This window comes from Arabidopsis thaliana (genome assembly GCF_000001735.4).
Source record: "Arabidopsis thaliana chromosome 1 sequence".
In the NCBI taxonomy this organism is placed as follows: Eukaryota; Viridiplantae; Streptophyta; class Magnoliopsida; order Brassicales; family Brassicaceae; genus Arabidopsis; species Arabidopsis thaliana.
This window is the reverse complement of record NC_003070.9, coordinates 28,676,989-28,703,027: the sequence shown is the minus strand read 5'-3', so window position 1 is coordinate 28,703,027 and position 26,039 is coordinate 28,676,989. Positions and strand designations below refer to the sequence as shown.

General features: G+C 35.6%; 8 protein-coding genes across 11 annotated transcripts; 5 read left to right on the top strand and 3 right to left on the bottom strand.

Annotated features, from left to right (window-relative positions):
- Positions 1-4,175: 4,175 nt before the first annotated feature.
- On the bottom strand, positions 4,176-7,268 carry HMG1 (hydroxy methylglutaryl CoA reductase 1). Its single transcript, NM_106299.4, has 4 exons — positions 6,089-7,268; positions 5,682-5,863; positions 5,174-5,520; positions 4,176-5,082 (listed from the first exon to the last, which is right to left on the bottom strand). Exons 1-4 carry the CDS (start codon positions 7,225-7,227, stop codon positions 4,822-4,824), a joined length of 1,929 nt encoding a protein of 642 aa, NP_177775.2. The 5' UTR covers positions 7,228-7,268; the 3' UTR covers positions 4,176-4,821.
- A 2,331-nt stretch (positions 7,269-9,599) lies between these two features.
- On the top strand, positions 9,600-10,958 carry AT1G76480 (caveolin-1 protein; the record flags this gene model as incomplete). Of its 2 annotated transcripts, none has more annotated exons than NM_001198481.2 (6): positions 9,600-9,662; positions 9,833-9,958; positions 10,058-10,196; positions 10,297-10,428; positions 10,496-10,586; positions 10,666-10,958. In NM_001198481.2, 6 exons carry the CDS (start codon positions 9,625-9,627, stop codon positions 10,833-10,835), a joined length of 696 nt encoding a protein of 231 aa, NP_001185410.1. The 2 variants fall into 2 exon arrangements, with proteins under 2 accessions (NP_001185410.1, NP_177774.4); NM_106298.5 differs by having other exon boundaries at positions 9,625-9,662; positions 10,072-10,165; positions 10,666-10,835.
- Positions 10,959-11,368: 410 nt separating this feature from the next.
- Positions 11,369-13,262, top strand: AT1G76470 (NAD(P)-binding Rossmann-fold superfamily protein). Its single transcript, NM_106297.4, has 6 exons — positions 11,369-11,737; positions 11,844-12,013; positions 12,083-12,268; positions 12,386-12,557; positions 12,663-12,852; positions 12,929-13,262. Exons 1-6 carry the CDS (start codon positions 11,623-11,625, stop codon positions 13,071-13,073), a joined length of 978 nt encoding a protein of 325 aa, NP_177773.2. The 5' UTR covers positions 11,369-11,622; the 3' UTR covers positions 13,074-13,262.
- Positions 13,263-13,819: 557 nt separating this feature from the next.
- Positions 13,820-16,847, top strand: AT1G76460 (RNA-binding (RRM/RBD/RNP motifs) family protein). Its single transcript, NM_106296.6, has 8 exons — positions 13,820-14,728; positions 14,952-15,096; positions 15,196-15,322; positions 15,409-15,451; positions 15,545-15,782; positions 15,899-15,986; positions 16,087-16,205; positions 16,307-16,847. The coding sequence occupies exons 1-7, from the start codon at positions 14,522-14,524 to the stop codon at positions 16,094-16,096; spliced, it is 858 nt and encodes a 285-aa protein (NP_565132.2). The 5' UTR covers positions 13,820-14,521; the 3' UTR covers positions 16,097-16,205; positions 16,307-16,847.
- On the bottom strand, positions 13,865-14,247 carry AT1G76465 (uncharacterized protein; the record flags this gene model as incomplete). Its single annotated transcript, NM_001334728.1, has 2 exons — positions 13,865-13,953; positions 14,142-14,247. The coding sequence occupies 2 exons, from the start codon at positions 14,245-14,247 to the stop codon at positions 13,865-13,867; spliced, it is 195 nt and encodes a 64-aa protein (NP_001323215.1).
- On the bottom strand, positions 16,784-18,477 carry AT1G76450 (Photosystem II reaction center PsbP family protein). Its single transcript, NM_106295.3, has 10 exons — positions 18,344-18,477; positions 18,182-18,257; positions 18,000-18,103; positions 17,858-17,923; positions 17,687-17,767; positions 17,509-17,591; positions 17,344-17,419; positions 17,148-17,266; positions 17,022-17,066; positions 16,784-16,945 (listed from the first exon to the last, which is right to left on the bottom strand). The coding sequence occupies exons 1-10, from the start codon at positions 18,408-18,410 to the stop codon at positions 16,919-16,921; spliced, it is 744 nt and encodes a 247-aa protein (NP_565131.1). The 5' UTR covers positions 18,411-18,477; the 3' UTR covers positions 16,784-16,918.
- A 765-nt stretch (positions 18,478-19,242) lies between these two features.
- AT1G76440 (HSP20-like chaperones superfamily protein) lies at positions 19,243-20,944 on the top strand. 3 transcript variants are annotated; one of them, NM_001036210.2, is made up of 3 exons: positions 19,243-19,355; positions 20,019-20,206; positions 20,404-20,944. In NM_001036210.2, the coding sequence occupies exons 2-3, from the start codon at positions 20,029-20,031 to the stop codon at positions 20,655-20,657; spliced, it is 432 nt and encodes a 143-aa protein (NP_001031287.1). In that variant the 5' UTR covers positions 19,243-19,355; positions 20,019-20,028; the 3' UTR covers positions 20,658-20,944. The 3 variants fall into 3 exon arrangements, with proteins under 3 accessions (NP_001031287.1, NP_177770.1, NP_974155.1); NM_106294.3 differs by having other exon boundaries at positions 19,984-20,206; NM_202426.1 differs by having other exon boundaries at positions 19,287-19,355; positions 19,988-20,206; positions 20,404-20,898.
- A 21-nt stretch (positions 20,945-20,965) lies between these two features.
- PHT1;9 (phosphate transporter 1;9) lies at positions 20,966-24,093 on the top strand. Its single transcript, NM_106293.4, has 2 exons — positions 20,966-21,863; positions 23,025-24,093. Exons 1-2 carry the CDS (start codon positions 21,154-21,156, stop codon positions 23,911-23,913), a joined length of 1,599 nt encoding a protein of 532 aa, NP_177769.1. The 5' UTR covers positions 20,966-21,153; the 3' UTR covers positions 23,914-24,093.
- The last annotated feature ends 1,946 nt before the right edge of the window (positions 24,094-26,039 follow it).

Sequence of the window (26,039 nt, the reverse complement as noted above, 5' to 3'; positions counted from 1 at the left end):
TATTTGGTTCTAAGTTATTTTGTGTATTCTTTTCAACTCAAAGGTTATTTCTTACATATAAATATGAGTCAAACCATTCTTTGCTTTTTTTGCAATTTATGAAACACATTTTTAGTATGTTAATAATTATAATCTAAATGTCTTTTAAATTTTATCAAGTATAGAAAAAATTAAGACGTTTTTTTTTTCTCTTTTTTTCCTGTCAACGATGTTCATTGGACCTCCTCTCTCAGTCTTTTGCTAAGAGGTGGAACTTAACATTTATTACACTATGCGATAATGTATTGCAAATTAAATGTCTTTTCAGTATTCTAACATAGAAGAAAATAATGATCGAGATTCATTAGTTTTGTAATCGAACTCTCGTGTTTAGAACACCACTTATTTTAACAGATTTGAGCTAATATGTTCATTCTTTCAAACGTTGAATATGAACTATATTTAGAAAACTATTGTTATACATAATTGCTTTCAACGTTTAGAATACTTTTAATTATTTAACCATACATTAGTTGGTTAATTAATTAACAGCATTTAATATTAATTCGCACACATATTCCCTCCTCTATGCTACTACTTGATCTTGGTAGTACCAAGCTATATATATTAAAGAAATTGAAATTCTTACCAAAGTTTCCCCACTTGTTTGATAGGTATTAGTATTAATTATCCACTTTTACTGTACCAGCTAGAAGGGGGTCGGACATAAGTAAGAATAATTTAGACGATAAGAACGAATAATCAACGATAACTATTTTCTTAGGATACTAAATGAATATTTTAGTGTATTAATTTTTTATTTTACGATCATCTTATGGTTGTCTAATGTGTATGTAAGGTATAAGTATGTGCATATCTAAATCCATTTGTGTGCACGCATTATTCGATGATCTAAACAGGTTAGTATTTTAATTATTTACAGTTTGCACGAAAGGATTCATGTGAAAGCTTATAAAATATGCAGACGGACAAACAATAAGAATTGAAAATGAGTTTAGCACTTTCGATTGAGATATTTTTATTTTGATCATAGTATATATTACAATGGAATGATATATCATATATTTGTGGACAAATGATGCATTAGAAAAAAACTTTCGATATAAGTTGATCTATCTAGATGTAGAAATGAAGTGTGGATCTTGTTGGAACGAAAAGGAGAAATTGTAAAGATGTGCGGATTTAGTTACCTTTGAAGCAGTCTCTTTAACGTGGATGCATGTGCCTCACTTAACCAAGTAGTCTCAATCAGAACCGTTCATTTACATGACCGGTGACAATCGGACGATTCATGACGTGACGATGCAATCGCACAGTCTGCTTGATACACACGTGCACGGAGCAAAAGTCACGTGCGGTCAAAATGTCAGAGCAGAAGCTGAGCTGTTGTTACCACGTGGAGGTGGTCGGAAGCATCGGTACTTGTTCCACGTGGAGGTTTCCCCCAATCTATCTTACCACACAAAGGTATTTAATACCTCGAGTTACGTTTTTCACATATTTATATAATTTAATTTCTCATATCCTAACCATCAAAATTCCATTACGTTTTTTTTTAATCATAAGTTTTGTTAAGACACCTACGGAAGTTGAGTTCTTTCTAATCTGGATCGGCGCTGATAAATTTTTTATTTTATTTTTATTTTAGGTTTTGAATATGGGCCATAATATTTTTTAGTACAATTGGCGGGTCTGTATCTATTATTTATTAATGTTTTGTTTTTCTTGAAAATGATTGACTACATGGTTATAACATGATACACGACATACCAATATATCATCAAGTTCTATTATAATAGTAAAAACAGGATTTAAGTCTGAATTAACTGATTGAGAATCGAGACCATAACTATATTGGTCGAATCTACCAAACTACAATAAAATTCTATTAGTGTCATATTCAGTGGTTTTAGAGATTAGTGAATCGTAATACATGATCTCCAGTTCTCCACCATATATAGTTTCATACAAAAGTATCATCAACCTAGCTACATCACTGGACTACAACACATTTGTGACCAAATCATGAATAATATATAGTATTTTATTAATATACAATTGAAACCAAACATGTGACCTCCGAATCTATTATAGTCGTTGGATTGAACCTCAAGTAGCATAATGCATTGCATCTGTTAGTAGTGATTAGTAAAGTACTAGGAATTATCACCCATACAAAAATTGAATTCCTTTCCATCCTTACTTTCGACGTGGCACATAACGATTGATTAGATTTTGAACTGAGATCATCTCGGGACCGTACATAAATACTCTCGTCGTCGGTCCATGTATTGTTGTTCTTATTACAAGATGGAAGTTCGGTCTTTATCAAAAAAAGAAAAATGTTTGGCCAAGAGGGGATGAATCCAAAACTTGAATTCTACGGCTATTAGCTTCACAATGTATGTATGTATATATAAACCAAATATATGAATGTAAATTATGTAATCTGCATAGTAAATGTTTTATAAAGTTAAAGAATAATCAAAAACAAAAGTTATATGGTTAAATTAATGGGTTATGGACTAATGTAATTATTTGCCAACAATCCTGTGGAGCGACTAATAATGTAATTAGTTATCACAAATCATTTTAAATTGCTGACAAACGAAGATGATCATAATTCAAAATCATTGAATTTTATGATATACTATAACTTTAACAAAAAGTTAATTAGTAAAAGAAGAAAAAAAGATGATTATATTACGGGTCAACATTTTAACAATACCTTTCCTCATTTTCATAAATCTTTGGCGACTAGTTATCTGCCACTATAACCCGGTAACCCCATCCACCAATTATCATGTCTTTTCATTATTATATTATGACCTTTAATGCCGAAAAAGTCGACAAAACCAAAACTAAAGTCCATTCGAATTTTAGTGCTTTTCCAAATGTATTATGAGCATATCTTTTCTTTCTTTCTTTGTTTTAATATGTCTTAGTCATTCAGATTTGAACAAGTACCTTTATGAACGATGAAGTAAACTAGAAAAAACACCGAATAAATACAGATACGGGTTTACACATATTCTGTTGTAAAGAACTAGCCTCAAAATGACAATGATCACTTACATTTTGTTGGTACCAAATTCGTTATGTAAGTTGAAGGAGTAGAGTTCAAATCTTTTCAATGGGATTTCAATCATAAGTAGATAATTTGCATACATTAAATGGTGAAAATGCTCGATGGGCTGTACTATGGATTCTGAACTTAGTTTGTACTTCGGTTAGAGTTACCTTGTTATTGAAAAAGAAGATGACATTTTGAATTACGAACTATACAATATCACAATGGGCGCGAATTACCAAAAAAGGCTCGAGAAGATAAACGCCCACATGTTTCCTAACCTTTATGGACTTTGTGAGTTATTGTCGAGGATTTGGGCCCAAGTAGAGACCCACCCACGTGAATAAGAAAAAATTTCGACAGGATGACGTGAACAAAACAGCGTTTGTGGCCCATGAAATTTAAAATTACTGTTAACAGTTTATTTGGAGATTTTGTGTAAGTACAGCTTAAGAATAGCCCAATAACAAATGGGCTGAGTCTCAATTCAATTTGATAGATGTTTTGTCTGCATTTGATAAACACCATTTAAAATGAAACATAGGGGAATACTGAATGAAAACTTGTTAAGAATCTACCAACTCTGGTTTATCCATCCCAAAGTGGAAACACTTTTCACTAGTGAGTAGTGTCTAACTACAATTGATTGGAATGTTTGTTACATCAAGTTTAGTGTCAAGAAACACAAACTAATAGAGTTTTTTTTTCTTTGTTTTTTTTTTTAATAGAACAACGACTCTAACACAACAAAACACTGTACAAATTCTGATAAAAAAAACTACTTTTTCGACTCGAGTTTTGTCAAAATTATAAACATCATCGGACAATGGACATCTACATATGTGTCGATATTTTAGCAATTGAAGTTGGAGTAAACCGATTCAAAGTCTACAAGTCGATAGAAAATTTTTGTTTATTGTGAATTGTTTTCGAGGATTCAAGTCCAAAGAGATTTTTATTTGTTGTTAGAAAAAAAAAATATTAGTAAATGAGTTAGCCCGTTTCTTATACTCCATATATAAGTGTTGGTTTGGTTTGAATTTCATTTTCAATGTGAGATTTCTAACAAACTGAAGACCAGTATATAATATATATAATTCTGTAATTTGAATCCCAATCATGCAAACATATAAGTCTCGAAAGCTATTGATCACTTGACCTAGTGAACAAAAGATTTGTTTTTTTCTCTTTTCCATTAAAATATAGTCCAAGTCTAGTAGAACACATAGATGGTAATATTATATAGATGGATTCTTCTGGAGGAAAGAAGATCCGTATCTTTTACCAACAACAACTAAAGAGAGAGAGATGTTCCAACATACAGAGAAATATTTTATATGTAACAAACAATAAAAACGAAGAGAGGAAACAAAACAGAGAAAAAATCTCAAAAATGTCCCCAAACGCAACTGCACCATACACAAATTTTTCGTTCATATAGACCACTTCCTAACAAACAAAGACAAACCTTAGACAAATCAAAGAGACACGAATTATCCATGAGAAAGAGAGAAAGAGAGAAAGAGAGAAAGTTTGTAAAATCTCTCTATCTCTCTCAATCCTCAATCCCAAAAAAAGATATCAAGTCAAACAAACAAAACAAATAGTTTTTTTATTTAACAAAAGGGCAAACGCATACGCACATGGCTAAAATCTGTCCACCAGCGAGTTTTGAGTGAATGCGTTGTAAAAAGCCTGCCCTTGTTTTGGATTGTTGTCCTTCTTTGAGAGGATGATGATTCAGATTCAGATCATGTTGTTGTTGTTGTCGTTGTCGTTGCTCCAGAGATGTCTCGGCTGGATCTATTGTATTTCATGTGACTTCTCACAAGCTGTCCAGCTGCAATTGCTGACATTAAAGATAACTCTCCAGCTAAAACTGCTCCGGCTACGATCGTCGCTAGCCTCCTTGCGTTCATTCCCGGCGACTCTGTGCTTGCTCCTTTAACTCCGAGCAGGTTTAAACACGCTGATTGAGATGCAAGCTGTGTTCCTCCTCCCACTGTCCCCACCTGATAAATCCAAACCCAAAAACCATAATCAAGATCTCTTGAATTCAGAAACTTTATAAGTGAGCTCAGAGAAAGAGGTTTGATCAACTACCTCGATAGATGGCATAGTGACTGAGATATGGATATCTTTGCCGTCATTAATAGCTTCCATCATGGTGATGCATTGAGAACTCTCCACGTTTTGAGCTGGATCTTGGCCAGTAGCTATGAATACAGCAGACACTATGTTACTGGCATGAGCGTTGAATCCACCTAGAGAGCCTGCAACAGCAGAGCCAGCTAGGTTCTTGAGCATGTTGAGCTCGACTAAAGCAGCCACGCTCGTTTTCAAGACCTTGTTCACGATCTCTCCTCTGATTACAGCCTCGCAAACAACTGATTTACCACGTCCCTCAATCCAGTTCACAGCAGCAGGTTTCTTGTCCGAACAGAAGTTACCTGAAGAATTATGATAAGAATATATTAGCAACTGTGCGGTTCTCAGAATTTCACAAGATAGCATCAAAAATATCAACTAGAGTTTTAAGTCTCAAGATGACACTAAGCTTGATATAGGGAAGTTTTTAAATCAGATCAATCACACAAAGAAGGAAACTAACCAGAGATTCCAATCACATCCATGTCAGGGAAATCATCGGTAAGATACTCAAGAACATTCTGCACACCTTTAGAAACCATATTCATCCCCATAGCATCACCAGTACTACAACAGAACCTTACATAAGCATTCTTCCCCGCGATTGTGCATTTAACACTTTGCAGTCTTGCAAATCTACTCGACCTGCATCCAAAAATTCACTCTTCTTCAGTAAAATCCCCTTGCAAAATTCTCCATCTTAAATCAAAACACTTCACAAATACTTTCAATGCAAATTTTCAACACAAACTTGATGTAAAAGCTTCCTATCAAATTTAGTTGAACAAGTCTCCTCACTGGGAAATATATCTTAAATCAAAAGTCAACAAAATCAAATCCAACGGGAAAATATTGGTTAAAAAGATGAACCTGTTGAAGACTACTGCCAAAGTATCAAAGTTCTCTGGATTCTCCAAGAAAAACTTAAGCTCCGAAGCTCGTCTCGCCGAAGCGAACCGAACAACAGGTGCTCGGGTCATACCGTCCTTAAGAACGGTACTGGTGGCGCCACCAGAGATAAACATAGCCTTGCAGCCTCTGTTAGTGCTAGCAACCAAACAACCTTCGGTTGTAGCCATAGGAACAGAGTACTCATAACCATCAAGCAACAATGGACCAGCAATCCCAACAGGAATCTGAATGTATCCAACAGGCATCTCACAGCATTGCCCCAAAATCGATTCATAATCAAATCCATCCAACGGTAACCCTTCAATCGATCTCCCGGTGACTCTCTGCAACGCCTCACGACGAATCGACGCCGCTCTTTTGCAATCACCGAGACGAGATTCAAGCGAGTACGATGGAATAACTCCGTCGATAACCGATTTCACAATCTCCTCGTCTTCCTCAGGAAGCGATTCGGTAACAATAGGTTCCGGATTAGGTAATTTAGCAACGGAAACGATCGGAGTCGGTGGAGAGCACGTGACAAGGCGGTGGTCATCATCATCGATCGTATCGGCGAGATCCCAAGCATCACCAGAGGCACGTGAGATAAATGACTGAACAAAGTCAATACCAAAAAACCCTAGGAGATAGATAAACGAAGCGATGAGAGCAATAATGGCGCCGAGTTCTGTGATAGTGACGACGTGAAGAGGCGTATTGTAACGGATCTTGTCACGCCACCGGTGGAGGAGGTAATACGCGACGGAGAAGAAGAGCGTGAAGAAAACGGCGTTTGTGAGATATAACGGAAGAGGAAGCGCGTCGGATGCTTTCGGTGGAGGAGCAATTGTTGTAGCCCGGCGACGATGATCGTCATCGGAAGTGCGAGGCTGATAAGAACGGAAAGATCCGTTGGAGTTGTTGTTGTTGGTAACCGGTGGTTTAGGAGGCCTCCGACGGAGATCCATTGGAGGGAATGAATAATCTCTCCAGGGGGGAGAGAGAGGAGAGAGGAGAGAGGTGGTGAGGTGGCGTGATAAGTGTGAAGGAGAGATTAACAAAGTTTTATAGGAGACGAACTCGCATGTCTGTTGGGGACCAGCTTGCTTTTTCTTCATTTTTTCGTTTTCATTTTGTTTTGTAATACTATGATTTAGTTTATTTATTTTTGCCTAATTTTCGTAACTCATCTAATTTTAGGTTTTCACGTTGTTGTTTTTTTTTTGAGGTACGAAATTAGACAATTATACGAGGATGTGAATGATGATGATTGATTCATAAAAGCCTGCATTAATTATAGATATTTGTGTCCTTACAATTAATTTGATATGCTTTCTAATGAGCCAACCTGTCTTACATTATCGTTTATTCAAAATTATGAAGTTATGGTTTGCAAATGTATACTAAGATTTTTATTGATAAACTTTGATTCATATCACTAGGAGATCTGTTTTTTTTTGAATGATTCAACGAAAAACGGTATTGAAGAGTAGACAAGATTCAAGACAAAGTAAAAAATAAAACGATTCAACCAAAAACGGTATTTTCATCTACTGTCGTGACATATATATTTGACCAAAAACAGTATTAATTGCCAATTAGTTTGTACTATTATCCTTTATCGTTTTTGTTTACCGTTACAAATTAATTTTTACCGCCTATTGATTGGACCTCTTCTAAGTTCTAACTATGTGTGGAATGTATTTTTCCCTTCTGATATTACAATTCTTTTGGGAAATTAAGAAAAAAGAATGTCATGATCATTTGTCTAATTTTCATCCATAATTTGGCTATACACCTAATTAACTCTACTTTATATATGAGTCAAAATGAATAATTTTCAAATAGCATAGTTATAGTATGGATATTTCTGACTTTCTGTTGCAAATTAGGCCGCAAAGACCAATGGTCGTAAGAGATACTTGATACATCTCCATACATTATGATGAGTGTTGAAGAGTATATAACGTTTGGAAAAAGACGGTTAACATATCCGATCCTTTTACGATGTGATCAAACAAGAAGGTACTATCTTATCTAAAACAATTAGTATAGAAGTGGTTGCAAGTACAAAATGCAGCATGTAAAACTACCAAACCAAAAAAATGCAGCATGTATATCATTTTCTTTATAAAGATAATGTCCTGTTTACAAGTAATTGATAAAGATAACCTCTTTATAACATTTTCTTGGGGTAATGGGACCAAATTGTTGAATTAGAGGATGCATGGCTTTGTTTACTTTACAAGGATCAAGTTAACATAGTTTTGGCTATCCAACTCGTTTACACAATCCTTTTAAACAACTACCATTCAGTCACTATACGTTGAACAATATATAAAAAATATAGTGTATGTATCAAACTGAGCCTCTAAGATAATAATTTTAATGTGGAAATCCCAAGAAGAGAATCAAATCTATAAAAAAAATAGACTTTCTTTCACGAAAGAAACATTGAATTTTCTTAGGGCAACCAATTTTAATACACACGATTTGATTTGGCTCATATAATACATATGAGTTCTTATAACGAGATACACGTTACGAAGAAAAAAAAATGCATATCCAGACAAACTTCCATTACTAATCACTCTTTTTCGTCAACCATATCAATAAAAATCAAAAGTAAAATAATTTTAAATTATTAATATGTTTAGTTTTATTAAACGTGAGAAATTTTAAAATTTATACCAGTAAATAATAATATCACAAAATCTTTTTAAAATATAAATGATACCAACGTAGAAGCTAGAGTGCTATAGACACAAGATAGTCGTAAGAATAAATAAGGGTATTTTTGTTTAATATCCTTAACACCTATTCACGAAAAAAACATAGAATATCTTTAGGGCAAACCATTTTTAATATACATGATTGATTTTGTTCATATAATACATATGAGTTCTTAACGAGATGATACACGTTACAAAAAAAAAATTGCATATCCGGACAAACTTCCTACACTAACAACTCTTTTTCGTCAACTATATCAATCAAATTCAAAAATGAATAATTTCAAATTAATAATTTTTATTAAACGTGAAAAGTTTGATATTATATACTAGTAAATAATAATATCACGATGTTTTTTACAAATGTAAATGATAGCAAAAGACAAGATAGTCGTAAGAAAGAATAAATAAGGATAAATTGTTATAATAGTAATTTTGTGACGTAGGTTCATATTTGATTTGTCCTGAAGCAGTGGAAGTCACATTGTCACGTTCTGGTGGATCTCGACCTTACTCGAAGTAAGCAGACAAATAAAACCTACCTCCCCTTAAGTAAATTAACTATTAAAAAACCCATTGATTGATTGAATTGCTCCTCCAATTATATTCTTTTGGTTTTATGTTTTCAGATTCCTTCACACAAACGCACAAATCCTTCATTTTATTTATTAAAAAAAAATGAAAAATGTTTAGAAGATAAAAGTTTCAAGTTAAAAAAAAAAAAAAAAAAGTTTCAAGTAACCAAATTAGGCTAAACCGGGCTATGTCGATAAGCTTGATGATATGTTGGATCTAATTTTGAAACAGCTACTGAATAACAGGTTTCATTAGGGCCAAGGTCTAAGCAATAATGTGGTCCTGTCTGTCCACTAGGATGTTTTCTCGTACGACGTAATTAAAGAATCTGTATCTTAGTTTGCTTTGGTTCTCATTGGTGTAAGGTACTGTGGAGCCTAAAATCGATTGTACTTGTTGGAATCTACGATTTCAGGGTTGCTGATTACAAGATTGGAATCAGAAAAGAATCGTATTTTCCATTAAACAGGACACTCTGCTACTTACTATTATGTCTTGTAGTCTTGGTAAATGGTTTGCCTTGTCTCTGCCACGATAACATGTTAGTGTTCTTGAAACTTTCTCAATCTTCAATTGTGATTTTTTTTGTCTCCCCACAAGCTGAGACTAAGTTATTGTGTGATTCTTGTTTTGTTGTTAGGTTTGATGTGAAAGCTTTATATGTTGGGAAGGAACTGTGGAGAGAAACTCTGCCATTGCAATCGGGTTCTCGCGTTTACAAGTTACAAGGACTGAAGTCGAATTCCTGGTATGAAGTGAAGATATCATACCCTGCTTCTGTGTGTAAAAACTCTGTTTTTTGCTTCTTTTAATCTATTTTCTTTTCAAAGATTTTGTGCTGTTGAATCGTAATATGTTATTGTTCTTTGCTTTTAACAGATACCAGCTCGGGTCTCGCTGCAACTACTAAAGAACCATGAAATGGAATTGAAGCTAAACCAAATGAGGAGATTACTAAACACTGAGAAGCTGATCTTCAAGGCAGAAAGTCTCAAAGAAGTTAACAATAAGGTATTGCCATCATCAAAACTCAAGAGTATAGCTTCGTTTAATTTCCTGAGTTTTTAATCTGTTTTAGGCTGGATTGAATGTTTTGGTGACCTTGGAACCCGAGGGGATTGTGGCAATACCAAATTCTAGAGAAAGATATTTTATCATTTACAACATAGGCAAGTATACATTATCTATCCTTCTTTTTCATCTTTGTGCCTACTTCTAAGTCTAAAAAACATTTGGTAACAAAAACAGTTTGTGAAGAACAACTCATGGGGATACCTTATTCAAGCTGGTCAGTGGTTCTGTTAGTAGCTTTGTGTCTCGTGGTGTCGTTCATAGTTCCTCGATCTTTACCATCGTCTCTTCTTACAAAAGATCAAGGTTTACGTTCTTCTCATCGCAGCCATGGGAAAGATTCTTGAGGTCATACATGTTTCTTACTGCTATATGTCTTGTCCATTATCTATTCATCATTTTTATCATATCTAGTGTTCTTTTGTTTTTAATTTTTAGGTTAAGAAGAAAACTCCAATTTTAGTACAAACTGACAAAGCTCTAGTTGTCTAAATCTTTCTTTTAAATTCACTTTAAATCTGTCTTGCTGTTGATTTACTCCGATACTCTGAATCTGTTCTTGCACAATCCAACATTGTCTTTTCTTCTTATGTTTCTTTTAACATTCGAGACTTTTCTGCCCAATAGCGTGTGAGAAAAAAGTGTGACTGTGTTAGACTATTGTTCATGATAAAAATTCAAAGTTCTTTCTCTGTATCCTTCATATTTTTCTTCACTTGTGTAAAATTCACATGTGGAAATCATTGTAGATCGATTTCTAAGAAAGTTCTAATTAGGCTGTGACAGTGACTTATGCTATGTGCATGATAAGAGTTTTCTTGAGTACATGATATATGAATTAAGATCAGGAAAAAAAAAAAAAAAAACAAACAAATCTTATGAATTGCTTAACAAAACTTGAATTTCTTTTCTTTAATTTCCTTCGATATAAAAATTCATGAAATATTTCAATGTCTGTAAAATCTGAACTTGCAATCTTTATCCAAGCTTAATTCCCTCAAATTTATACGCTATTTAAGTTAAAGATGAGTTGTTAAAATCAGATGAGACTTGTGTATAAATACTTTGAGATCTGTGTTCTCTTTCGTTCACTCCAAAGAGCATCCTATTAAGTTGCTAAAGAGAGAGACGCCAATGGCTGTAAAGCAAAAGGTCTGTGTTACTGGTGCAGGAGGGTTTATTGCTTCATGGCTCGTCAAGTTTCTTCTCTCTCGTGGCTACACTGTCCATGGAACCGTTCGAGATCCTTGTAAGGGATAAGATAGAAAACAAATCCTCTCTTTTTTGTGAACTTTTGAATATTCTCTGTTTCTTGAGTTTGAAAAAGTTGCATGCATTGATCCCATTGTTCTCAGGTGATGAAAAGAATGACCATTTGAGGAAACTGGATAATGCTTCAAAAAATCTGAAACTTTTCAAGGCAGATTTGTTTGATGATGAAGGTCTTTTCTCAGCCATTGATGGTTGCTCTGGCGTTTTCCATATCGCTTCTCCTGTGCCTTTTGAAGGAGTTCCTCTCACAGAGGCAAGTTCTTACATAGATTCTTCTTTTGTTTGTTTCTTGAATCACTAACAAAGTCTTTAAAACATTCAGGAAGAACTGATTAAACCAGCTCTCACTGGCACCAAGAATGTTCTAGAAGCATGCACAGAAACCAAAGTGCAGAAAGTTGTGGTTGTATCATCAATCGCTGCAGTTGTTTACAATCCAAAATGGCCTCAAGATGTTGCTAAGGACGAGGATTGTTGGTCAGACACTCAATACCTTCACTCACTTGAGGTAATATTGTATCTTTGAAGCTACCATGTTGGTCAGTTGTCTCTGTGTTATACATATACACCAAGACAGTAATAGAATTGAGTGTTTAATGTGATGCAAAAAATCTGAGGATCTCAGGGTTATTGGCGTTATTACTATCTTGCCAAAACATTAACGGAACGTGAAGCTTTAGAGTGGAGTAAGAGAAACTTTGCTGATGTTGTTACGCTCTGTCCGTCTGTCATTATAGGCCCTAGGCTTCAATCCACGCTTAACTCTAGTAGTTTGGGACTTCTCAAGTTCATAAAAGGTGATGTAAACATATAATGTGTGTTCTCTTACCTCCTATTGCATATTTTGGTTAAGTGATTGATTCATTCTTGATAATTTGATGAATTGGTGTGTCTCTTCTTAGGTGGTATAAAGTCCTTGTTGAGCGATGAACTGTATCTTGTGGATGTGCGTGATGTTGCGGATGCGCTTTTGTTGGTGTATGAAAATCGAGAAGCAACAGGAAGATACATATGTAATTCTCATTCACTTTACACTGATTCTCTTATGGAGAAGCTCAAGAATATGTATCCTAAACGCAACTTCCCTGAAAGGTAAGAAGAGTAAGAACAAACGCTTGATTTCAAACTTTGAGATTTCGGTCTGATCTGATGGAATGTTTATTGGCAGTTTCACGGAGGTAAAAGAGAAGGAAGTGAGGCCTCTAAGTGCAGAGAAGTTGAAAAACTTGGGGTGGAAGTTTAGGCCATTAGAAGAAACCATTGATGATTCTGTTGTGAGCTTTGAAGCAGCTGGTGATCTTCCAAAGGCATAAGCTTACAGAGTCGTCACAGTGACTGTTTCTTCACTTTTATCACTCCTGAAATAAAGTGGTTTTTGTTAGAATCATTTCATTCTCAAATCCATTATCTATTACTATCATATTAGTGTTGTTCTTTGTAACAGTCAGTTATTTGTCACTTTCACCAACATGAATAATTTGATGGAACATGTCAGATTCTCACGGTTTCTTTTTCACAAAACAAAACTGGTTTTGAATCCGACCACTAGACTAAAGTGTCCATAGTCCGCGGCAAAATGAAAACCAATTTAAATGTCGTTATACAAGCTTTGTAGTCTAGTAGAGATATACAAATTTAATTGTCGTTGTTAGTTTTGTAGTCTAGTAGATATGATTAGTCATTAGTTACGGTTTCTTAATAACATTGACATTTAGACCACAATGTGGACTTGTGGGGTTAAATGAGTCACGAGCTCATGAACCCCTAGCCATTTATTTGGGATTTTCCGAGGACGAGGCTTAATCTACACCGTCCGAATTCGTTAATGACGGCAAATTGCTTCCATGAGTAGATTTTTCTTTGTCTCATTAGTCATTATACAATTTCAATTCTAAGGATAAAATAATCAACAAAGTTTGATTTCAGTTTTTTACATTATTTGTGTAACGTTACTACAACGGATAGATTTGATTCAGACAAAACAAAAAGATCGATGATTACGACGTTAATTACAGAATTAGAGGTATAAATATATGGGTCCCACGTCATTTACAATGGCCAGAAACAAAAGTATCTCTTTCTCTCTCTCTTCATCTTCAACAAATCACGCACCATCATAATCATCATCATCTTCATCGTCATCACCAACTTCTTCATCATCACCATCAATGGAATTCCCCAAACCAAACCACCCTTCACCCTAAAAATCGTTTCATCTTTTTTCCTTCTTCTAATTTTTTTTAGGTTTTTAATTAACTTTTGCTTCAAGTTTTCTTCTATAGATTTCTTACTCAGAAAAGTTTCGAATTCGACCCTGTAGCTTAGTTGTTGTTTATAATTTCTTGTGATCATTCACAGTACAAAAAAACTAATTCACCCACCGACTTCTTCTTCTTCTTCTCTTCTCTGTGGCCCATCCTTAAACCCACACTGCTTTTGCTTTTCCTTTTTTTTTCCGGGAAATTTGATCTCTTTACCTTTCGTCATTATTAGTAGGGAATGATCTTTTAGTTTTTTTTTTGTTTCCCCCAAATCTCACTTTTTCTCACTTCCTCTCCATCTCAAATTTCACACAACCGAGTAAACCCTAGAATCTCCGCTTCTCATTCAATTGGTTTCATCACTGGTCTTAATCATTGCTAGGGTTTACTCGGTTACCTTTATCATCATCAATTGATCCTTGTTCATAATTCATCCTCTTTTCTTTCTGTCTTTGGCATAAAGTTTCAATTTTTCTTCTTCTTCTCTTTCTCACTCAATCATGGCGTATCAGCCTGTTCCGGGTTCTGGGTTTCACTACTTGAACTCTCCTTTCGGTGATACAACTTTCACAAAGGTGTTCGTCGGTGGTCTTGCTTGGGAAACTCAAAGTGAAACTCTTCGCCAGCATTTCGAACAGTACGGTGAAATCCTTGAAGCTGTTGTCATTGCTGATAAGAACACTGGTCGATCCAAAGGATATGGCTTTGTGAGTCCTCTCTTCTCCTTCAATCTTTGTTTCTCTTCAATGTCTGATAGAGATGCTAATTGTTGCTTTGGAGATACAATTACAATCTAGTGTCATATAACACTTATGGATCGTGTGAATTAATCACAGAACAAAGAAAGTCATTAATTTTGGGGTAATTCTGTTGCAGTTGTTTTGTGAATGATTCAGTGCTCTGTTTCTATTTCATATGGAGGATTTATAGGTGACATTCCGAGATCCAGAAGCTGCTAGGAGAGCTTGTGCTGACCCTACTCCGATTATAGACGGTAGACGTGCAAACTGTAATCTTGCTTCCCTTGGGAGACCTCGGCCTCCATTGCCCTATGCAGTGATACCTAACATGCCTGGTCAGTCTTATTTAGACTGGCTTAACTCTGGTTTAATATTCTATGTTGTTGTAGAATACTCGTAATTTAGTGTATTGGTGGGTTTCTTTGTGTGGATAGGACGCTTAAGACCTGCTTCCCCGTACATTGGAAATGTGCAGGGTCCTCGAGGTTCACTTATTGGAAATTATCCGTATCAGCAACCACTTCCATATAACTACCAGCAAGGAGTTGTCTATCCTTATGGGTAAAGTCTTGCAATTCTTATATCACACAGTACACACTGATGTCTTTGCGCAAGTGTCTAATGTTTGTTTTTATTTTCTATCTCAGAGTAACCGCTTATGGACCCGAGTACATGTACTCGCAATCACAGGTTGACAATGGCTATGAACACTTGCTATTATTTCTCTTCGTCATTAAACTCTCTTCTAACTTTGGCTATGTCTTTTCTTGTTTCATGGTCTAGGGTTTATATAGTCCATACATGGGTCAGCAATACCTTCAGGTCTATGGAGTACCTGGAGCAGTGAATTCACCCGTTTATCAATACGGGCAACTAAGTCAGACTATTCCTAATGGCCATGGTTATACAGCAGTTCAAGGCTATTCGGTTCCAGGAAGCCATATTCTGCAGCTTGGTGGACCCACTGTCAGTACGATGACCACTTCATCTATGCCTGCTCTTCAAGCTCCTTACCCTTCAGGTACATTTTACTGTCTTACGCACCATAATGTTATTCTCTGACTGTTATCTCAAATGTCTCGGCTACTAATGGTTTAGATGCTATTAGTTATGTCTCCTTTGAATTATGTTTGTCAGGTATACCAGGCCCTGCTCCCGTACAGTCGCATATCATTGTCCACTCCCCTCAATTTATGCAGAGTACCGCTTCTGACCAAACAACAAGGTGAGAATCAATACAACGCTTTCTTTACTTTGGGTGTAGTAGTGATGAATTATGCACATTTGTCTTTGTTCCACTGCTAATATGATACTAATGGTTTCAGTTATTCTTGAAGACTGAAGAGAAAAGGAAGTTAAGTTAGTGAAACTGCTACTGGAGGTGTTGCAGAAGAGGCTTCCTGTTTTATTAAGTCTTGCACGTTATTTATCTTGCATCCTTAAGGTATGCGTTTCTTATTCGGCGTTATTGTAAAAGCAAAACAGAGGATGGTCATCATCGTAATGCGTTGATCTCGTTAACCTTGGGATCTTATTGCTGTATAGGTTATGTAAAATAGTCTTGCTCACTGGGAAGGCGCAGCGCAGAAGGAAAAAAAAAAAGCAAAGGAAATTGGAGTGTCAGGGTTTATGCTTCCGTTTTCTTACCCATCCATCAATGTGTATAAAACACAGCCACAAAAAAGCTGCTGGCTCGAGCTTGGGTTGAGTTTGAAGGCACCATAGCTGGTTTCCCTTGGAGGGGAAGACCAGTAGTAATAAGTTGGTGTACAATATGCATATATTTATACACACATACACAAGCATATACATATGGTAGAATCAAAATCTGATTCTTTTCAAGTCTGAAGTCGTAATACCACTACACTTCCTTCAGGTGCAGGAGTGTAGTGAGTAACATTGATAGGTATATAGCCTTTGTCTTTAAGTCCTGCATTGTAAGTAAAACATGTTCATCATGTCCTTTTCTGTGATTGTGCATATTTAGGGTTCTCTCTTCTTCCATCTGAACACACTGGGATTGTTTACTGAAGCTTACTTCAAAGTATGGAGTAGGCTCTTTTCTCAGAATTTCATTGCAAAAAAGTAATTGTTCAGTAAACAAATTGTTTGATCAATTCTATAATTTAGTTCCGCTGATAGATATGAATGACATTCTCAGATGAATCTGAAAGACTTGACTGTCTGCAAAAACAAAGAAAAAGGTCATAAGCAACAGGTTTTGGTGATCTATTTTATTGTTGTAGTGTCGTATGTCTACCTTCTGGATCTTAGAGCTTTGTTCAGCAGATTCTTCATCTGTAAACTGTAATACCCAAAAGAGAGTCGTTGTGTTAGACATAAGATACTAATAAGATAGGTTATTGTGGCAATAGACTAGAGTTACCTGTCCTGTGACAGTGTATAAACGGTTGTACCATCCGTTTGTTGCCATTCCAATTGCAGAGTACAAATGCTTGCGAGCTTCTCCAGGGTTTTGTAAGGTGTACTCGATGTAATAGAATCCTGATCATAGATTGTGTCAACGAAACAATGCCAAGATACTGCAGAGATTCTCATTGAGTTGAGATTTTTGTATTTACCCTTAGAAGCTCTGCTATCGATTAGCTTTGCAGTCACTCCTACTGGTTTTTGCCAGCTTCTATCCAATCCACTGACCTATACATAAATGTCATGTTGACATTTGTAAGGAAATCTTTTTGCAGAGAGTTTGTTTGTTTGTTTCAATTGCATGTAGAGAGACTAACCAATGTTTCGGCGAAAGCTTCGACCTTTCCGAATGATTCCATCCTGGTGAAGTCTGGACCTAGTCCAGTGATCGCTATACTCACTGAGACGATCCATATACATCACCTATCGGTTAGCTCATGACTTCTGTCTGATCCAGAGAGTAAACAAAAAGAAACAAATTTTGATAAATTTTACCATTGGAAGTTGAAGTTTCTTGTGGGTAAAAAGCTGTGATTGACTTGAATCCATTAGGTTCTGCTTGCCCGACTTGCCAATCTTTATGTGAATGCAGATCAAATTCATTCATCACTCATAATGATTTCGCCACTATCATAAGTATCTGAAAACAGAGTTTGATTAGATTACCTTGTGGGATTGATATCTCGAATTTGTTCGTTTCATCTGTGTACACACGGAAAGCTTCTGATGCATCTGAGATTCAAAAGAAGTTGTTATTAGAAATTCTCAAGGAATCAATATCATCAAAAACACATAGAATCAACAATACTTGTCTCTGCAAATGCAGGTGAAATGGCCAATGGAAGGAAGAAAACAGAGGAAGCTATCTGTAACATGACGTCTCTTCTCTTCATCCCAACATGATCTCTAGACCTGTTTACTTTAACAGATTCAGAACAAACCCAGATAAAGAAAGGTAGTGAATTTCACTGGGACATTGATAGACTTTACGAAATTCGATGTTGTTCCTCGTTGGAGCTGTCAAGAACAGAGATTGCCGCAGAAATTGATGAACATCTTCTGGAATCTGGAAAGAATTAGCTCCAAGAATATGAATTTTGTAAACTACGATGAATCAGTGAAGACTGTGAGAGTGAGAGAGATTGAGAGGACCTGTAATGGTAACGCGGGGATTCGAAAAGCTCTGAGGAGAAGATAACCATGGAGAAATCGCTGCCATGTGTTTCAAGATATGTCCGCTTCTCTGTTTTCACGAAATCTATCGCTACTTTGCTGTTTCAACTTTTATTATTTTTTAGTCCTAAAATAATGTTTTTATTAAGTGACTGAGGATTAAAATTCAATATTTATAATTTTCGAATAAATGCTCTAACAATTAAAAACATATATAAAATAAAATTATGTAATGCATACATCCAAGTCGACACATAATGACACAACATTTACACAATTCTGTTTTTGATAAAATGTAGAAAATTATAAAATAATGAATATCTTTGAGCAATTGACGACCCCAAATTTTTAAAATTATTTGTATTAATTAGAATGATGAATACTGAACAATGTACACCTTCCTAGTTAGTTGTTAAATATTACTGTACTTGGAGACACTTTCATAGTTTTTTTCAATCCCAAACAATAATAAAACTACCCAACCATCATATTAAAAGTATCTATTTTCCTAAATAAGCCACATATATCTTTTAATTTCATCATTTCTAACTTAAAATTTTTAGTACTTTATCTAATACTTTTGTAAATATTTCGAGTGATATTAACTTTTAGTTTTACCTTAGTCATAGAATAAATTATGCCAGCAGTAGTTGGTCATCCACATCTTTTACCTGCTGGCATAGAATAGTTTACCTTAGTTTTCAACTAAAAAAACATAAGTTACCATAGTCATATTTCAACTTTAGTATACAGTTGAAATATGACAGAGCATGTAAAAATGTGGATGTTTTTGGTTACAAGGTTTCTTTAGTCAGAATGGTCAACAAAGTTTCTGACACGTGTCTTATTCAGAGTGGTTACTTTGACCAGCTGCTAGTTATATTTTTGACTCATCAAATTCACCGGCAAATCCAGTGAGTAACGACGGTCACGCTGTTCCACGAAGCTTCGCTGTCAACACCATCATCGGAACTTACCGGAGTTCGTTACGGTACCTTAAACCCAAACCCTTCTCCGTTTTCGCTTTGTTGATTATCTTCTTGAGTGACTTCGTTTTGAGAATTTTTCTGGGTTTCGGCATTGTGGAATCGAAATTAGTTTTTTTTTTTCTGTTTTGGGTCTCCTCTGTCTCCTTTAACTCCATTTTCCTACGAATCTGTTTCTTTAACCCTAGGAAGACGAAAATTATCGCTTCATCGCCACTTATTCTAGGGTTTTGAATGCAAAGAAGAACTAATTTCATAAACCTGATTGAGCTTAGATTTCAAATGATTTCGACTGATTCGTACTATGAAACTCATCTTCCACATTTAGTTTCTCAAATCATTTGAGAAATCTAGCTCAAACGATTCGAGTTTCAGAACTTTTGTTCATCAAAATTAAGAATTTGGTCATGATCTAGCTTAGTTTGTTTCTTCCCTTGTACTTTCAATTTGATGTTCTTGGAATCTTCCTTCAGAGAGATTAGATCCTTTTACTCATAAAGTTTTAACCTTTGCTCTGTTTGTATAGAAAAATCTTATAGGTCTCTTTGCTTTTACATCTTCAAACTTGACTTGTGCTTGTGATTTGATTGTTGTCTTCTTCTTTTGCTTTCTTAATTGTGATATTATTAACAGGTAGGTTTGGATTCTATCTCTTGTGAAAAAAACAGAAACACAAAGATGAACGCTGAGAATAATCAGACTACTACTACTCACTCGAAAGTGATCTCACATGTATTCTGCACTGGTACTGCTAAGCTAGGCTCTGTTGGGCCACCCATTGGTCTTGTTGATATTGGCGTCAGCGAAGTTGCTTACATCTTCCGAGTCTCTCTTCCTGGCATTGAGAAAAATCAAGGTAAGCCTTCACATTTCTTTTCTCCTTATGTCCTGTTGTTGGATAATGAAAATAACAACCTGTTAATACCGGAATGGATTCCTCATGTTTTGGGTTAGATAATGACCAATGACGTGAAAAGAAAGCTGCTTTCTTTTACGCTATCCGTGTATGAAAGCAACTTTGACCCAAAATGCTATCTTCTGTTCTGTTAATAGATAAGATCAAATGTGAAATTCAGAGGGAGGGGAGAGTTTGCATCCAAGGAGTTATACCTGAGATTGCGATTCCAAGTGACACGGGATGCTTATACAGAATGCAAGTGCAACAGCTCTGTCCGCCTGGTCCATTCTCAATCACGTTTAATCTTCCGGGACAAGTGGATCCTCGCTTGTTTTCTCCTAATTTTAGATCTGATGGGATCTTTGAAGTCGTCGTAGTCAAGCTCGGAGTGCGCATCCCAACTTCATAGTTCCGGTTTTCATTCAACCACGATATCCTCCATGCTTAATCAGCATTTAGTTGCAGTGGCCGACCTGTAAGTCTTTGGTCGGATTTAGCAGAGGTTAGAGACTCAAGAATGTTCTAGTTTCTTTTGTGTAGAACCATGTCCAATGATCCGGTTCCTTAAGATGTTCTTAGACTCTGAAAAAAAGCACCTTGATGTGAAACGGAACTGTTTTAACCAAGATTTTGGCAATCACATCTTACAACTAAAACTCTTTGTACCAAAGAGGGAAATTTAAAACTTATAATCCAAATTTTATAAATAAAGTTGTCAAAGTCAACTAAAGAAGTGGACTCGATCCAGGGAGGTGTTGTGTTCCTCACAGTCAAACCAAAGCATATTCCATATTTGTCTCCAATAAGAAAAAATCTCCAAAAACACATTCAAATGAAAAATACAAAGACTTCTATTGTTCTCATTCTCCGTATCTTGAAAAAATTCTTAAAAAATCGACGAAACGATGCCGGAGTTAAGTTTATTATCGGCGTTAGACGCAGCGAGGATACAGTGGTACCATTTCAAAGCGATAATAGTCGCCGGAATGGGACTTTTCACCGACGCATACGATCTTTTCTGTATAGCTCCGATCATGAAAATGATAAGTCAAATATATTACCACAAAGACTCAATCGGAACCGCTCTTCTCTCAACTTCTTACGCAATCGCTCTTCTTGGCACCGCGTTAGGTCAGCTCATCTTTGGTTACTTAGGTGACCGAGTCGGACGTCGTAAAGTCTATGGACTTAGTCTCTTGATCATGGTGTTTAGCTCCTTTGGTTGTGGCTTCTCTGTTTGCACGACTCGACGTTCTTGTGTTATGGTTAGTCTTGGATTCTTTAGATTCGTTCTTGGACTTGGAATCGGTGGAGATTATCCTCTTTCGGCCACGATTATGTCGGAGTTTGCTAACAAAAGGACGCGTGGAGCTTTTATCGCTGCCGTGTTCTCGATGCAAGGGTTAGGGATTTTGATGAGCTCTGCTGTGACTATGGTTGTGTGCTTGGCGTTCAAGAACGCTGGAGAGGGGAGTTCGGAGAAGACGAACGTGGCGGGGTTAGAGACTTTGGCTCCGCCGGAATCGGATATAGCGTGGAGGTTGATTCTTATGATCGGAGCTCTTCCCGCCGCGTTAACGTTTTACTGGCGAATGCTCATGCCTGAAACCGCCAGGTTCGTATTTCTTTTTGTCTTTTTGTTCACCAATTTTTATCCTTTAAATCTTTAATATTACCATTGTATAGACTATAATTATATATACATATATATATATATATATGCACTATATCTTGTGTGACTTTGCTTCATATCATCCCACATACAAACCTTGGAAAATTTCTAGACTATTAAATAACTCTCTCCTAAAATTTTGTTTTTAGAAATATTTTCCAAGATTAAAAATATTGAGATTTGAAACGGTAAGCATTTTCACCATGGATTGCTTCTATCGCAAACTAGATCGTTAGAGCATATTAATCCACAACAATAGTTATTACTTGTCATCACCATTCAAACTTTTCTGTATATAAACCCTTATTTTATGTATATCTTGCGTGACTTTGTTAGCTATTCAATGTAGAAATTATAAATTAAATCACTAAAAAGTTTAGTCGTGTGCAAAACAAAAGTTCTACTCATACGTCTCCGTACGAAACAATGTTGGAGAACCTGAAATTTAACATAAATTCGATCTGATGTTGATCAGATGATAAACATAAAATAATATATGTGAGCGATAATGTAAAGAGTGGCAACTTCGTGGTTTGTTACTAGGAAGTACGTTGACTTGTGAGTTGGGAGGGAGATATACCAAACACAGTGGCATATACCTTTCTATGCTACCTCTTTTGATAACATATTTCAATAGTATTTCTTTTTATATGTATAATATATAGTTCTGGTATGTTTTCCTGTATTAATTATTCCTCCCAGATATAAACTCCAGCTAACTAACAGAGTTTTATTTCATTATTATAAATAACCACGTACTCTCTTCCTAACAAGTTCTCCCACTTTAGTTTAATGCTCTAACTTCATACGAAAAAGTCTTAAGAGATTGGAATTTTTACATTCCGTGTATTGTATGAGTTATGACTTATTATGACTAATTGTTAGCAGTGACATCTCTCACTAATAATAAACCTTATCTATGTTGACAAAAAAACCTAATTTGGCAGAAAAAATTGTTTTAAGTAGCTAATTTGTTAGAAATCTCACATCTAATGTCAACCAACTACAGCTATTGTTACATATTTTTTACAAAATTATAAATATTTGAACCTTCCTACAAAACTTAAATATGATAACTACTACATTTTATGACAATTCATGCAGATACACAGCATTGGTTGAGAACAATGTAGTCCAAGCAGCAAAAGACATGCAAAGAGTCATGTCCGTATCAATGATATCTCAAATAACCGAAGATTCATCATCGGAGCTAGAACAACCACCGTCTTCTTCCTCATACAAACTCTTCTCTCGCCGTTTCCTCAGTCTCCACGGTCGAGACCTCTTCGCAGCCTCAGCCAATTGGTTCCTAGTGGACGTCGTCTTCTATACAAGCAATCTCCTTCTCTCTCAAATCTTTAACTTCTCCAACAAACCCCTCAACTCCACAAACGTCTACGACTCTGCCTTTGAAGTAGCTAAGCTTGCAGCCATTGTAGCCGCTTGCTCCACCATCCCTGGTTACTGGTTCACGGTCTATTTCATCGATAAAATCGGTAGAGTCAAGATTCAGATGATGGGGTTTTTCCTTATGGCGGTCGTTTACTTAGTCGCTGGGATTCCGTATAGTTGGTATTGGTCTAAGCATGAGAAGACTAATAAAGGCTTTATGGTTCTCTACGGATTGATTTTCTTCTTTAGCAACTTTGGCCCTAACACGACGACGTTTATCATCCCGGCGGAGCTTTTTCCGGCTAGGTTTAGGTCCACGTGTCACGGGATATCTGGAGCTGCAGGGAAGTTTGGTGCGATTGTTGGCACTGTCGGTTTCTTGTGGGCCACGAGACACCATGAAGAGGACGGTTTTCCAGATGTGAAACGTGTGAGAATCGCGTTTTTGATCCTTGGCGGCGTTTGTATCGCGGGAATGATCGTAACGTATTTGTTCACGCGTGAAACTATGGGAAGATCGTTAGAAGAGAACGAAGACGAGATTGTTTCCACGTCAGCAGGGTCGTCTCCTGCGAATGAGTTACTTCGGAGACAATACTAATTTCAAGATCACGACAAAAGCAATCGTGCTTTGATTTATTACTCTCTAATTAACTCTAAATGGTCCTTGGGTTTTTGATTGTTGATACTAAAGTTTCTTTTTTGTTTTTGTTTTCTCTCAGTCTCATGTTTACATAAATTTTTGATTCCGTGCATATATTTGCAAGAACTCTTCACTATGATCCTTACCTTTGCAAGAATTCTTCACTTAAGCCCATTTGGGCCCATATAGAAAGAAAGAAAAATAGATACACGCAGGGCCGGCCCGTGGCATAAGCCACATAAGCGACGGCTTAGGGTCTTGAAATTTTAAACCTTTTTTAGTCAATTTAATTTTAATTAATCAATAAAGCTGAGTAAAAACTGCAATAAGTAGGGAGACTTTTATAGAAACATTAACTCTTTCCAAATCATTACATTAGTTGCAGATTCCATTTTAATTACTAGGGAGTACTTTACAAGAGATTTTTTGTGATTCGTGAGGAATAAGTGACTAAAAAAAGGTGGATGTGATTATTAAGGTCATATAATATTGTTTTCATATGTGGAGATTGATTTTGAGTTTACATATACCAAAAATTTTAGCCATGCATGTTAGTCTATCACCCACTCTCATAATTCTCAAACAACTATGTCTGCAAGTTGCCGAGCAAGTGTTGCAGACTGCAATTGTTTAGGATTTCATAAGTTATTTAATTGCAAATTCTTAACCAATTAGTGTTCTTAAGCTTGTGCTTGAAACTTATCATTTATGATTTATGTAACGTTTTCTATATTTCTTGGTTTATTTTTTGTTTGCTTTTGATGTTTTATGTTTCTTGTATTTTTGAACTATGGGTCGTTTAAAGGAAAAAACACTTATGTGAGATTTTAAGTAGTAATTTAAAAGAAGAAAAAAAATTAATCTCGAATAGGGCCCTCAAAAATGTTGGACCGGCACTGGATACACGAACAGAGTAATAAAGCTTTTGTAGTTCAACACACGAGTAATAAAATTAAGTCTTCTTACGTTAATTTAATAGTTTCCCTAACAGGAATATAATTTAGTAACAAAGAAAGGAATGTAACTAAAATAGAAAACAGAGCATCAAAATAAAACAAATGTGGAAAGACTCCTTTTCCCTCCCTCTAACCTACGCCGTCGCCGGATACGTCTGTCTCTCTCTACATGCTCACATTCGAGTTACATTTATGGATTAACCTACCATATCGTCCTTAATACCACCTTTATATAACTCATTATGAATTAGTAGTACCTTTTTTTTTACTATATAACTTCATTATAGAAGAAACTGATTTGAGATTCTTAAGATCTAGCTAATAGAAAGGTTTTTTTGTCTAATGTTATTTTCTATATAGAATTTATATACCGTCTTTTAACAACCAACTTTATTCTTTAGTCGCATCTTTATGAGTTTTTTTATTATTATACGAATTTTATAGCGACGAAAAAAGTTACTAACAGTAGGAAAATTTCACATAAAATTCTAGATATTTAGGAAAATAAAGTATTGTTAAGAACTTTGGGGAAAATCTGAAAACACAACCATGATCATCAATTAGATATTTCACCTTTTGGATCTTTGTGACATGAATATGCATAGTCGTGCCAATTACTAATTAGAGATACAATACAAACTATACAAGCATAAGTTTGAAAAAGCTTTATCCAGAAACTCAATAATACTATATGATATATGTGCACGGTTTTATTGGTCCCCCGGCCCCAAATATGCAACTTTTCGCCCATATTTATGAAGGCTTCGTCTGTCCCAGTATCCTCAAAACCTTTCACATTTATTGCCATCCACTGTACGGACGTCTTATAAATGTAATAACACTAATCTCCATAACCTCATACTCGCATCATATTATCACTATAAGCTGGACCAAACTTATTCATTAGCCAAAAGATAATTCATAAATATACTTACATCACTTAACATTACAAAATTTATACTCTACGAAGCAGACTACTCGCTTAACATTATTGTATATAGGCTATGATTGCTACCCCAAAACGAATGATGAAATGATTATTACATTTTGTAAGATCTATCAATCATATAATGATACGGAAAATATAGGGATTAATTTATAGTATTAAGTCAAGCTTCACATTTTGAT